Raw genomic sequence first — 14,133 nt, 5'->3', positions numbered from 1 at the left:
CTGCAAGCGGGAGGTATCGTCTCGGGCTTCCCAGATCTGACTTTTGAGCGTTTCCCCCAGGGTTCTAGTACAAATCTGTGATTAATCAAGTGGAGAGTCTGTTTGTTCATTAGGTGTTGAAATATCGTTTTGTTGGATCGAAAATTGTGGTTGAGGGAATCAGAACTTGGATGTGATAAAATTTGGTATTGCTCGAGCTAAAAATTTAACGTTGCTCAACCTGATTTGTAGTTCAGCATGTCAAAGTTTGTTTTTGATTGATTGGATGTTATAGTTCAGGGGGTCGAAATGTTGAATTTTTGGAGAGGACCATGGCCACAAAACTACGCCGACAGAGTTCCACAGGGGGCGGTTGGGTGTGATGAGCGATCACGCAATTACTTTTTTGGCTTGTTTAGATGGATTTGGAAATTGTTGCTTACATGGGTGTAAAGTGACAAGTGATTTAGCCATCCACGGGCAGTGGTGGGGGCACCTGAGTGCCCATGTTTTTTCTTGCACCAGGATAGTTTAAGTACGCCAATGCTTTGGCAGAAAAGGACAAATGCGGATATTTGAGATAGTATGTGTAAAGGAGCTTCGCAGAAGTACTTATGGTTACTCCAGTGCATACTTTATTTTGTTCCTTTTCATTTTGTTGTTTTGATCTAAGTGTCCAAGGAGTTTATGCTGGCCAGTGATAAGGTGATAATTGGCTCCTTGCTTTTAGTAATAGTGATATATTTTAGCTAAATACACCGTCTTGGTTGTGTATATATGACAGTTGCTTCACTGGCTGTTTGTACTGGAGGTTGATGCATCGTGCCTTGATATTTTGCAGCTGGAGACTGGGAGACCAGATGGAGGGCCCTGCCTGATCAAATCCTCCTGTTCCTGACGAGTGACAAGAAATTACACAACAACACATGGCACACGGGCTATTTGTGTATGCCAGGGAGATTAAGTAGATTGACGAAATATGCAGGGCTTTGGACAATGGCTTCCTCAATCGCAGAGCGCAGCCGATCTTTATTTCTCAGGTATTATGTCTTCTCAGTTGGACACTTCCATAGAGATGCAGACTAGAAATACTGCAGTTGCAGTGTTGGAGGACGAGTCTGCTCATTCGTTTGGCATTACAAGTGCTGCTGGGCCAATTGAAGTCACTAGAAATGATGCCGGGACAATTATAGACAATGAAAATGTTGCTGAACCGACTGGAGGTATTGACTTGAACAAGACCCCACCACCGAAGGCTAAGAGGAAAAAGCACAGGCCAAAGGTCCTGAAATCATCAAAGCCTCCTAAGTCTGCAACCCCAAAGCCTTCCAAGGCAAAGGAGGAAAAACCATCTGGTAAAAGAAAGTATGTCCGTAAGAATGCGCCAGCAGGCCAACCTCCCTCAGAACAGACTGCCGAGTCACATCGCAAAGCTGCCCTGAAACCCGCTAAGCGGTCTTTGAACTTTGAGGGGGAAGTTCCACAAGAGAACACACATCCTGGATCCCAAGCTCAAGTGGTATCTTGTGATCCCAAGGACTATCAACCATCCATGCCTTCTACCGGTCAAAGAAATGTCCAAAGCCAGTTGACATGCCATTTGGATTTTACCAGCAGTTCAATGTACAGTTCAGCCAATCAGATGGCTGATACACAGCTATTGCCTGCAGATAATATGAAAACATCAATTTACAGTTCAGCCAATCAGATGGCTAATGCACAGTTTTTGCCTGCACATAATATGCCAAAAGGAGTATTATTTGACCTCAATAGTTCGACGAATCAGATACAGAATGAGTATGCTAATTTTTTGGATGGGCCTGCGCAATTTTTTCAGTCTGGAATAACAGAAACATTACAAACAAATCCTTTGCTAGAGCTCTGTGCTGGCATGCCAGATAAAAATTTACCTGATCTCAACAGTTCAATCACTCTAATGCAGGGCATGTCAACTAATTTTACCGAATACTTGCTTTCATCATCACAAGCTTCTGTAAGAGAAACACATATGGGCAAACAGATGCCTAATTGTCAAAGAATGCCAGAAAATCCAGTTACACCTGCTCAGTGTTTTGAAGGGGTTGCAGCGAGGGAAAACTTCAATCTTAATTCTTGTTTAAGAGAAGGAGGGGTAACCAACCAAATATGTCATGGCTACAGATCGACACAAAGCCCAATGCCACCTCCCAAGCAAATTGAAGGGCATTCTGCAATGGAAAATTTGAATGGACTTGGAACAATAAGTGACTACTTAAAGTTTACCACCAGTCCTAGTCCTTACAGGCAAACAGGTGGTGCACTTGGACTTCATGGTTCACACAGCTCGTCACATGTGCATGCACTGGACACCAGAGAACACAATGCTTCCAATGGTGCCCATATTCCATTAGGTATGAATCTTGACCAGCAGAGGAATGGATGGGCATCTGTAGATGCGTGCCATGCTGCACCCTCTCAGGGGTCATATTTTCCTGAAACCTACAAAAGAATGAGAACAGATAATTATAGTAAATGCCTGAATGGAGCTGTGGGCAACACATCCACCCCAACTATGTATTTGTCAAACAATCGGAATACAAATGTGGTTTCAGCTATCAACTCTAATGTGTTTACCCTAGCTGATGCTCAAAGACTGATAGCCCGTGAGAAATCACGAGCTTCCCGAGGAATGATTAGTTTTGGAGGATCAGGATACAATATGGTTAAAAGACCGGAAATGATCGAAGAACATTATAGACCTGCTATCCATGGCACTGCATGCAGTGATTCTGTTGAAGCACCTGATAAACATTTCAGACACATAACAGAAAAAATTACACAGGTGCCTAGTAATCCAAACACCCTGCAAAGTCAAAACTGTAGTCCGAGAATTGGAAGTCATCAACCACAGTTTTGGGAAGGCAACACGATTGAAGTGTCAGATTTGCCTGTTGAACAGCATAATCAGAGCACTGCCCCTCAGGATGATACTCGGAATAGTTTCTGCATTGGTCCTTCCGACGAGCTTGTCAGAAGCATCAATGGTGAAATTTCTAGGTTTCCTGTCACTCCAACAGGCCAATCAACAGGTAACAACACTATGAAAAAGTTTGATTTCCAACTGGAGACTTCTGGAGAAGTTATTATGCCCCTTACCAGTCCAAGAAATTCATCACCGGGTACTGATGTTCTGAGAAATGAGGATCATCAAGTGGAGGTTTGTGGAGAAACTACTGTAGCTAAACCCAGTGAGAAGCGAAAAGCAGGACGACCCCGAAAAGAGATAAAACCTGGTGAGAATCCAAAGCCTAGAGGTCGTCCAAGGAAGCAAAAGGTGGTTGGTGCAGAACTTGCATCCAAAGGTAGCCATACTGATCCATGGCCAAATGAAGATATTTCTGTTATCTCTGGACCTCATGCGGGAGTGTCTCCTGGTTCCAAAGGGATTAATACGGAACGAAGCGGAGAAAGTTTTCCTGGAGCTATAGCACCTCCAGTGGATCCTTTGGATCTCATAATTCAAAAGATAAAAATCTTAGACATAAACAAATCAGATGACACTGGGTCAGCTGAGCCGCATGGTGCTCTTGTCCCTTACAAAGGAGAATTTGGTGCAATTATCCCATACGAGGGGAAAGGGAAAAGAAAATATGCTCGGGCCAAAGTGAACCTTGATCCTGTAACTGCTCTAATGTGGAAGTTATTAATGGAACCAGATATGGTTGATGGTTCCGAAGGCATGGATAAGGACAAAGAAAAATGGCTTGAAGAAGAAAGGAAAATATTCCGAGGACGTATTGATTCGTTCATTGCTCGCATGCATCTAGTTCAAGGTAATGCTACTATTTTAAATCTTTATTCCTGACAGGTCCTTCTATATGTTACTCCACATATTGGATTCCAGAACCTTATAGGGTCTCATGTTCGAACTCCGACTTCACGCTAATGGGATGATCACAGATCATTAATGGTTTGGGTTGCACTGTATTGGATGCGATGATGGCTTATAGGTTTTGCAGAAAGGTACCTAACTCTTGAATAACCTCTATCTGTTTGCAGGAGATCGTCGTTTCTCTCCCTGGAAAGGATCAGTTGTGGATTCAGTAGTGGGTGTTTTTCTCACCCAGAATGTTTCAGACCATCTTTCCAGGTGAAATAAAGATTGCAGCCTATTTGAACTGGAAGCTGTTTGTGACTAGCATTCTGAAATTATGTTGTTTGTCTGACTGTTATCTTCTACTGTTTTGTAGCTCTGCGTTTATGGCTCTCGCTGCAAAATTTCCTGCAAAGCCAGAAGTCTCTAAAATATCTGCAGATAGGATGTTTCACACAGCATCAGAGAACGTTGGTTGTTCTGGATTGTTTGGTGATTCTGTCAAATTGCCGGGTGGTATTCTTGTTGAAGAGGCAAGTAACACAACAGGCTCCTTAGTTACAACAGAAGAAAAGGAAGGAAGCAACAGTTCTGGGTTGTTTGGAAATTCTCCTGGAGATGGAGTAGACTGTACAGCAGGGGTTTATTATAATTCTTATGGGACACTGCTGGTTAGGCTGCATGAGGGCAAGACACCGGCTGTGGGGACTGAAAGCGTTGTTGAAGTCGAAGATGGGGCACTGGAGGACGTTGTTTCATCACAGAACTCTGCTATTTCATCTCAAAGTTCCCCTGACTATCTGTTTCACATGACTGATCATATGTTCCCAAGCACATTGCTAAATTTTACAGCAGAAGACTTTGTTGGCAGAAATATGGCCAATGGTACAAGCAATTCAACCACATACACAGAACTTCTGAAGATGCAAGAGCTAAAGAGCAAGCCTAATGAAAAGGAATATGATGGAGTTCCAATACAATGTACAAACAGGGGGTCAATCCCCAGTGAAGTACATAACCTTAACAGCAAGACTCAACCTCTTCATGCTTCTGGCTCTTATCACCAGAATGGCCGAGCTCATCTCCCAGATATAACATTTTCCAGTGACTTAGAGCACTCAGTATACACTGGCCTTAATAGAACAGATGATTCCAGGGTCACACCAGCTGAGATCAGATATGACTGTTCTTTATCTTCTCCTGGAATTGACAGTGAAAATAGATCTCAAACGACTGATTCTTTAACTGCCCTTGTATACGGTATAGATGGATCCTTAAGTCAGGACAAAATCCCTTTCCCTTCCATGGCGACGCAAGGAGCTGACTCGATTTCAACATTAATGGATAAATATTTTCATCCATCAAGTTCAGAGACGGCGTCATTTGCTAGGGAGCAATTGTCCTGTGAAAATAATCTTCAAAGAAATGATGTTGTAGCTGCATTTGTGAAACAGCATGAAACTTTGAATCTGCAAGAGGAATGTACTGCCAGAGCAAAGCAAGTTGGAGGTGAAAATTGTCAGTCAGGATGTAGCCAACAGTATGGCAATGTTGGACTTTCATCAAACATGGATGGGAGTCATTGTTCCTCAAACTTATATGAAAATGAAAAAGCAAATTCTGAACTCCTAGAGAAGGTTGCTTCAGACTCGATAGAGAAACCCAAAGATACTAATAAGGCTTTACCTGAAGTTCCTGCTGACAGATCAAAAGCAAAGAAGGCAAGGGCTGGTAAAAAGAGAACATATGATTGGGATATTTTAAGAAAAGAAGTTCTTGCCAGTCGAGGAAATGAAGAAAGAGGTGAGAATGCAAAGGATGCACTTGATTGGGAAACAATAAGGCAAATAGATGTGAAGGAAATATCTAACGCAATTAGAGAGCGAGGAATGAACAACATGCTCTCAGAGCGAATACAAGTAAGTATGCCAAAAAGTAGTTACTAAATGAAGTACAGTATAGCCCTAGTCATATGGACATGTGGGCAATTCAATCTAGACTTGCCTATTTGTTGAAATGGTCATGGTTCGGTCATGTATACTCATCTTTAGCAATTTCCATTGTAGGATTTTCTAAACCGGGTGGTGAGAGACCATGGGAGCATTGACCTTGAATGGTTGCGATATGTCGATCCAGACAAAGCAAAGTAAGCTACTCTCTCCGATCCATATTACTTGTCGCAGCTTTAGTACAAAGTTGTACTAAAGCTGCGACAAGTAATATGGTACTAAAGTTGTACTAAAGCTGCGGCAAGTAATATGGATCGAAGGGAGGAGATTAATAAATATTGAGCTAAAATTTATAATTGTACTTGTTTGTTCTATACATTGTCTTCCATCATTGTTATTTGAGGCAAAGTTATACAGGGTTCTCTGTTGATTTTGTAACCAGGTTTCATTGCTAAGATTTGTACCTGTACTGGTTTGTGTTATTGTTATGAACCATCATCCACAATGGGATAACGACTGTTTTGAAGATAACGATTGAGTAGACATAGGTTGAGATGAGAGAATAACTTTGAGATAATAGATCGAGTCTTCTAGCTTGATTTCCTCAAAAGTTACTCATCCAACACTTACATGCTGCTAAGGATTGGGTTAACATAGGTTGAAAGAGAGAACAACTTGGAGAGAATAAATTGACTTTTCTTGCTTGATTCCCTCAAAAGTTACACAAGCCAATACTAAGTAGTAGTCCTACCTCTTAAGTCTTAGTTTGACCTGTTGTATTCTAACTAGGAAACCTCCTAGTAGATACAATCCATGTTTTCTTAATCCTCCTGAACTCTTCCTAAGCATTCTATCCTAATTCTGTTTCTTACTCACTTTCTGAATTCAAGCTGTCTAACACCAAAACATCCTTGTCTTCTGTGTCTTGTTGGCCACTCAATGCATCTAATGCTGGTTTGATGCAACATGCTAATGTCCACATCAGTTATTTATTTCACTGCCATTTTGCAACATGCTAATTTGACCTGTTTTTGTTGAGGATCCTGATTGTACAAAAACAATTTAAAAAAACATAGACGACCTTTGTTGAGGAGCTGATTTAACAAAATCCCACCTACATGGGTCTGATTAAATTGTAGTTAAACCTGTCAACTCAGCTGTGACTCTTAAAAGGGCCTCCTTGACAATCATGTATAAATGGCTTTAACTGCACATAATCTGGACTGAGGTGCTTGATCATATCAGAATAATGTAGGGTCTCTCGTGCAGATCTGTAATTCTGCTCCCCACTCAAATTTTATTATACTTAGCTACATATACTATTACAAATATGTAGACCTATCACAAGAAAACTAATGGTCATATTCTTATTAGAAGTAGCTTTATAGACTTTAATTAACATACCCTGTTACACATTAATGGCTGAAGTCGCATTTTGGAACTGCAAAGTAAAGACTAGTCATTTTTGTTTTGGGCTGGAAGTAGTATCTGGTGCTCCTTTTCTTCTTTGAACAAATACAAGATGCTGAAGAAAAACTCAATTAGAGGTGGAACGAATAGTTCACTGACTGCTTTCTTGTGTAGTGTTTCATTCTTGTTACATATGGATGCATATCAAAAGACCAATTCAACACTGCCATAAGTCATAACTGAGTGCATACATGCAGACGTGTTGGTTATTTGAAAAGTTATCATTGATGGACTCATAGGGTCTTGAGATGATGGGAGCCCTCAAAATGTTTTTTCAACATGTAAAAGGGTTATTCTAAAAGTTATGGACCATGTGACCTCAACCTTAGATGAATGTTTTTGTCCAATTCTCTTGTATGACCGTTCACTCGGGAAGTTTGCATGGTTGACTGAAATAAATATTTGCAGCATATTATATTATGCGGCATCGCGCAATGGGCTATAAATGCATATAAATTTCTTCTGTTGAACAGTTTTGACATTTAAAAATTATAACCTTCTTGCTGTGTCTCTTTCAGGGAGTACCTCTTAAGCATTAGAGGTCTTGGACTGAAAAGTGTAGAGTGTGTGCGTCTTTTGACACTCCATCATATGGCTTTCCCTGTATGTCCTCCCATTCCAAATTTTGTTAAATATTATTTATTTAATTTTGGAGGTTCATCAGTATCAGTTGATTATGTAGGTGGACACAAACGTTGGTAGGATTTGCGTGAGGCTGGGATGGGTGCCACTTCAACCCCTACCCGAGTCTCTTCAGTTGCATCTGTTGGAGCTGTAAGTGCCCTCAATCCTTGTGGTTGGTTTGACTAGTATATACACAAATTACTGAGTTTGATCATGCCAATTTGAAGGTATCCGATGCTGGAGAACATACAGAAATACCTCTGGCCTCGATTATGCAAGCTTGATCAACGGACATTGTAAGTCTTAGAAACCCAGTTAATTACTTATTTTGGAAAAGGTCTTTATCTGCAGGTATATAGTTAAAATTTACTATGTGCAGGTACGAGCTTCACTATCAAATGATAACGTTTGGAAAGGTAAACATGAGATATATTAAAGCAACATGTAACTGACTTACTGTGTGTAACTGAATTATTTTACTTTTTTTCCCTGTTAGGTATTTTGTACAAAAAGTAAGCCAAATTGCAATGCATGCCCAATGAGAGCTGAATGCAAGCACTTTGCGAGTGCATTTGCAAGGTAATTTATCAAGATATATGCACATTTTGATATACACTGTACCGGGCTAATCAACTATGCATCTTGCACTCTGGTATTTGAACTTCTATTATGTTTGTGGGACCTATTTTCCTGTGGAACTGTGTATTGCAGTGTGTTAATTTGTAGCTAAAATACCTCCCTCGTGGATAAAAAGCTAACCATCTACTTTTTTGATGGCATCGACTGATAATATTTCCCTGCAAAAAAATTGTTAGTTGGTTTCGTTGGAAAAAAAATTGGGTTGTTAGAAAAGATTTTATTCCGGTCCAATAGATTTCACAAACTTAGCAAAACTATGAGTTCTTTCAATAGAACAAATAAAGTGCCAATGGATGGCTTGCTAAAAGGTTTGTTTCTATTCCAATTTCAATAGGAAAAGTTCATTGCTAATAAGTTTGTTTTTGATACAGTGCTAGACTTGCTCTTCCTGGACCTGAAGAGAAGAGTTTGGTTACGTCAGGAAACCCAATTGCTTCAGGGAGCTGCCAGCAGCCATACATAAGTTCTATGCGTTTAAATCAACTTGACTGGAATGCAAATGCCCACGACCATATTCTGGACAATCGCCAGCCAATCATTGAGGAGCCAGCAAGTCCTGAACCAGAACCAGAGACTGCAGAGATGAGAGAGAGTGCCATAGAGGATATTTTTCTTGATGATCCTGAAGAAATTCCTACAATCAAGCTTAATTTCGAGGAGTTTGCACAGAATCTCAAGAATTATATGCAAGTCAATAACATTGAAATGGAAGATGCTGATATGTCAAGTGCCTTGGTTGCCATAACTCCAGAAGCTGCATCTATCCCAACTCCTAGGCTCAAGAATGTTAGTCGCCTAAGAACAGAGCATCAAGTGTATGTCCCTGTCTTCCACAAAACCAGTATCGTTGATGATAACTATAGTACCCTCGTATCTTTTGTTATATTGCTAGTACAGCAAAGAAATTTACACAGGATCTGTATTGGAATGTTCTCATTATTTGGCTTCTCTGTTTTCTACATGGCTGCAGCTATGAACTGCCGGACTCGCATCCACTTCTGGAAGGAGTGAGTTCATCGGTCATTATTGAAATTTATACTGTCTAAATGTGAAATAAGGTTATAATGAAAAATATTTCCTTGTTGTGTGCAGTATGACCAAAGAGAGCCTGATGATCCTTGCCCGTATCTACTCTCTATATGGACCCCAGGTAAGAAGTACATTATAAGCTGAAGTATTATGGCTGTCACACTCCTGTACAGTTGAGGGCTGCTAATGTTCATTCAAATATAAAACAGGTGAAACAGCTCAGTCAATTGATGCACCCAAGACAGCATGCAACTCCAATGAGAGTGGTAAACTATGTGACAGCAGTGCATGCTTCAGTTGCAACAGTATGCGAGAGGCGCAGGCTCAAACAGTCAGAGGAACAATTTTGGTACGTTACTCATTTATGTAATATACTTGCCAGAACAGTACTAAGTGGCTGGCCAGCAAGATGCTCTGTAGGAAACCAGTGTCCAACTCCACCATTGATTAGGAAGACTCCACTATTACGATATATCGAGTTAAGAAGCTAATTTGTAAGCTAGTAACGAATTATTAGAGTTGCAGTCCAAAAAGAGATAAGCGCATCCTCCTATTAAATTGGATTTTCAGAACATGGGGGCAACGGAGCACTTTATTTTGAACCCCCCAAAACAAGTGCTTAAAACTTTTTTTACATGAATATGCATGCATGTGGTCGAAGTACGTGTGAAAGTTCGTTCAAAAATATGTTGTATTGTATGGCAGGGCAAAAAAGACAAAAATTCGGCCCAAAAAGGAAAAAAAACTGGCCCCCAATTTCCATGTATTGTCTTTTTTGTATCTCTCACATGCAAGCACGTATATTGGTGAAATTTTGGCACGTTATACTGTGCTGCTATATGTGCATGTACACAAAATTTTGAAATTTTTCAAGCCGTACAAATTGGTTTTTTTGAACTTCAAAATAAAGTGCTCCATTGTCCCTGTGCTCAGAACTCAATTTTCGATCCTCCTATATGCATCCTAACGGATGAATACTATTCTCTCCCAAAAGTTCTCTCATCTCAATGTATCCATCACCCCCCTTCTAAACACCAATCCCCTTCAAGCCTGATTGATGCCTGGCCTTCCTCTACATGATGGTTATCTTTAATGGGAACCCCAAGGTTCATATCAGCTATAGGTTTTGGGAAATGATTCCTAAGTTGTCTTTAAAATCCTGAACTCTTAATAGATGATGCGTGTTCTAATGAAGACAAAATGATTTGTGTTAAAAATCATTCCCGTCTCAACTAATTGTGTGATGTATTAGCGGGTATACAATTTTGGTGTTTGTGCATGGCATGGTGAGATCAATTGGTCTGATCCTTTTGAGTATGTGAGAAGCAAACCAACGACTTCCCCTCATTGTTACTTTTCATTCACACATTATGCAATTTGGAAGTCAAGAAACAGTGGCATTACTTATATTGTGTTTGGTTGAGAACCACTATGGCCCATGTTGTACACACCATCCACATTGTATGATGAAAGTGAACATCAAAATTTTAGATTTATGTATGTGTCGAATATGTTGTAGTAGTAAGCTACCTGGCCGTGAATTAATCCATGGAGTAGATTATCTACTGTTCTCTACTGTACAAAAGTTCAGTATGTCAAATATCAATAATCCAATGAGCTTACATATTACTATCTTCAAAATGGTAGTGCCTAACTATCTTTTTGTTGATTTAACTCAAATAGGTACCGTGTCGAACAGCTATGAGAGGAAGCTTTCCACTTAATGGGACATATTTCCAAGTAAATGAGGTAATGACTGAGTTATATCTGTTCATAGTTGGAATGGTATAATAACATCAACAGAAATACAAATGTTCCTGATATTATAGTTACCAGCTGTTCAAATGTTATACTGCAGGTATTTGCTGATCATGACTCAAGCCGAAACCCAGTTGATGTTCCGAGGAGATGGATATGGGACCTCCCTAGGAGAACAGTTTACTTCGGAACTTCAGTTCCTTCAATCTTTAAAGGTATATCCCTAACGAGAACCAAGGATTCAGCACTTGGTTGCACTGTTGTGGGTTTCTTATCTTTCAAAACAAACCATATAGATTGACTGAGAAGTTTGAGATAGGCAAAATAAAGTACTGACAGTAGAACTCCAGTTGATGTTACTCGCTGGCTATTATTTTATTCCCACTAGTTTTGTTGGACTTCCTTTAGTCATGGTAATATGGCAAGATATTAGTTTTTGGCATATATGAACATCTAGCTGTCCCATGCAATACTAGTACCAACTGCCAAAGGAACATGAAAAACACAAGATGGAAGAGCATGTACACTAATCGCATTATCAAGATTCAAAAACAGAAGAAATAGGGGCGGTGGTATTGAATGGGGTTCAGGCTATCAAATCACTGGACCAAGATCCTTGATGGTGTATGTCTTGAAGTCTTTGCTCTGGCCGTGGTGGTACTGCAGGGTGTGCAGTCATGTAGAAACTAGAAAACTCATTGGGAAAATCCCATCTGTGCATATTCGATGAGGCTTTATTCCCAAGCAAAGCTCATTAGTTCATTTCCACCATCTAGATAGACACATAGAAATACGTTCGCATGCATGATTAGCACATGTGTGGAGACATTAGGTGGCGATGTTACGTTTGGGCTTGCATTGATGTTGGAGTTTCAACTACAAAATGGAATGATGGATTGAAATATTATTATACGAATGAAGAAATCACTTTGTAATAAAATTCGGTAAACCTTAAACTTATGCTAGGAATTGGCTAAAAAGGGCAGCCCCAGTGCATGTAGCTCCCGCTTGCGCAGGGTCTGGGGAAGGGTCCGACCACTTTGGGTCTATTGTACGCAGCCTTTCCCTACATTTCTGTAAGAGGCTGTTTCCAGGACTTGAACCCGTGACCTCATGGTCACAAGGCAGCAGCTTTACCACTGCGCCAAGGCTCCCCTTCAAAGGGCAGCCCGGTGCATGTAGCTCCTGCTTGCGCAGGGTCCGGGGAAGGGTCCGACCACTTTGGGTCTATTGTACGCAGCCTTTCCCTACATTTCTGCAAGAGGCTGTTTCCAGGACTTGAACCCGTGACCTCCTGGTCACAAGGCAACAGCTTTAAATGTGTAGATGATTATATTTTGCATGTTTCGTTTGCAGGTTTAACAACTGAAGACATACAGCAGTGCTTCTGGAGAGGTAATCATCTAAATGTTTTTGTCATTTATAATCAGGGATGCTGCGATCAAAACTATTTCCTGGAGTCAAATATTTCTTGTCTTATTTTATGTTCCAGGATGTACCTCAGATGACTAATATTTGCCAAAAAACTTGTGAAGCCCATAAATGCATAACATTATGGAAGTATTTTTAATACAAAATTAACTTATGTAATTGTACACAAAAAATATGATTACTTTAAAATATATTGGTCAAATACGAACTTTGTTGCACCAGACAGAAACATAAATTTATGTGATTTAACAGTAACAGCTCTCAAGAGGATAAACATGTCTAAGATGTCGGTTTTATCTGTCAAACAAAGGAAAACTGTGGGAATTGGAGGATTATCATATTTGGAAATAAACAAAAGTAAAATAAATAAATATCAATGTGGATGGCGCATTTGTCCATGAGGATTGTTGGAGGGAGCTATAATGGGTTAGAATGCTATTGATGAGATTTCATTTAAGTTCATTTGGGAGATTTCCAGTAACATTTTTACTTGGGAAAGTAGATGTTTATACGTCTGAACGAACATCTGCAGGATTTGTTTGTGTGAGGGGCTTTGATAGGACATCAAGAGCACCAAGACCACTCTATGCAAGGCTTCACTTTCCAGCAAGCAAAATTACCAGGAATAAAAAGGGCGCAGCTTCTGCAGGCACAGATGATGCATAGCCCGTCGAGGAAATAAAAAAAAACCGAGTTACATAGAAGACCCTGCCAGAAGATCACTGACTAATAAGTTGTTGTCACCAGTTCAACCATCTTTTAGCCTTTCGTATCTGCGAACGTTATGAATGCCAGCCACTCGCGAATTTGTGAAGCTGGCGTTGTTCAGCAACATGATCCATTACTACACAGATTTATGCTCATTTGGTTCCCTCCAAGGAGTTCGATACAGCAAATGGGGATGGGAGGAAGTATGCTGTTTGGGCCATTCTGTTTGTTGTTTCATGGGATTTGAACCAACTGTTGTACATTGGAGACGTCATCCATTCAAAGTTGTTCATGTTGTTCGGTAGTTCATGTAAACGTTGTCAGATTATTTGTCAATTATTTGATTGTTTCATTGAGGAGGCCATTTCGCTCTCTTAACTCCTGTTTCATTGACGAGACATTTATATTCATTCGTATTTACTCCCTCTCAAAATATAGTGCAGATTAGTTGTCTCAAGTCAAACTTTGTAAATTTTGACCAAGTCTTTAGAAAAGGTTATCAACATCTGCAATACCAAATCAATATTATGAGATTCATAAAGAAATACCAAATCAATATTAAGAGATTCATAAAGAAATATATTTTTATATCGTCTATACCTGGTAGGGAGAACATCAATGGAAACCAATATTCAATGAAAACTTCATGAAAACCATATTTTAAATTTTTGAAAAATATCTGGAAAAAAATAC

At 39.9% G+C, this 14,133-nt stretch overlaps 1 protein-coding gene across 1 annotated transcript; it reads left to right on the top strand.

The window, feature by feature from the left end:
* The first annotated feature begins 820 nt into the window (after positions 1 to 820).
* On the top strand, positions 821 to 13,818 carry LOC119301148 (protein ROS1A-like). Its single transcript, XM_037578058.1, has 17 exons — positions 821 to 3,791; positions 4,018 to 4,108; positions 4,209 to 5,751; positions 5,899 to 5,978; positions 7,770 to 7,854; positions 7,934 to 8,025; positions 8,103 to 8,171; positions 8,255 to 8,291; positions 8,372 to 8,454; positions 8,886 to 9,329; positions 9,485 to 9,521; positions 9,607 to 9,664; positions 9,753 to 9,892; positions 11,227 to 11,292; positions 11,402 to 11,516; positions 12,658 to 12,696; positions 13,265 to 13,818. The coding sequence occupies exons 1-17, from the start codon at positions 959 to 961 to the stop codon at positions 13,396 to 13,398; spliced, it is 5,946 nt and encodes a 1,981-aa protein (XP_037433955.1). The 5' UTR covers positions 821 to 958; the 3' UTR covers positions 13,399 to 13,818.
* Positions 13,819 to 14,133: the final 315 nt, after the last annotated feature.

Source organism: Triticum dicoccoides, chromosome 5A (assembly GCF_002162155.2).
Source record: "Triticum dicoccoides isolate Atlit2015 ecotype Zavitan chromosome 5A, WEW_v2.0, whole genome shotgun sequence".
Classification (NCBI taxonomy): domain Eukaryota; kingdom Viridiplantae; phylum Streptophyta; class Magnoliopsida; order Poales; family Poaceae; genus Triticum; species Triticum dicoccoides.
This window is presented reverse-complemented; position numbering and strand designations above follow the sequence as displayed.

Excerpts from the sequence above, each read along its gene's own strand:
- LOC119301148 (XM_037578058.1), top strand. The coding sequence starts at position 959 with ATGCAGGGCTTTGGACAATGGCTTCCTCAATCGCAGAGCGCAGCCGAT. Across the intron at positions 8,026-8,102 it reads CAGTTGCATCTGTTGGAGCT|GTATCCGATGCTGGAGAACA; the intron begins GTAAGTGCCCTC and ends GCCAATTTGAAG. Across the intron at positions 9,522-9,606 it reads CGCATCCACTTCTGGAAGGA|TATGACCAAAGAGAGCCTGA; the intron begins GTGAGTTCATCG and ends TGTTGTGTGCAG.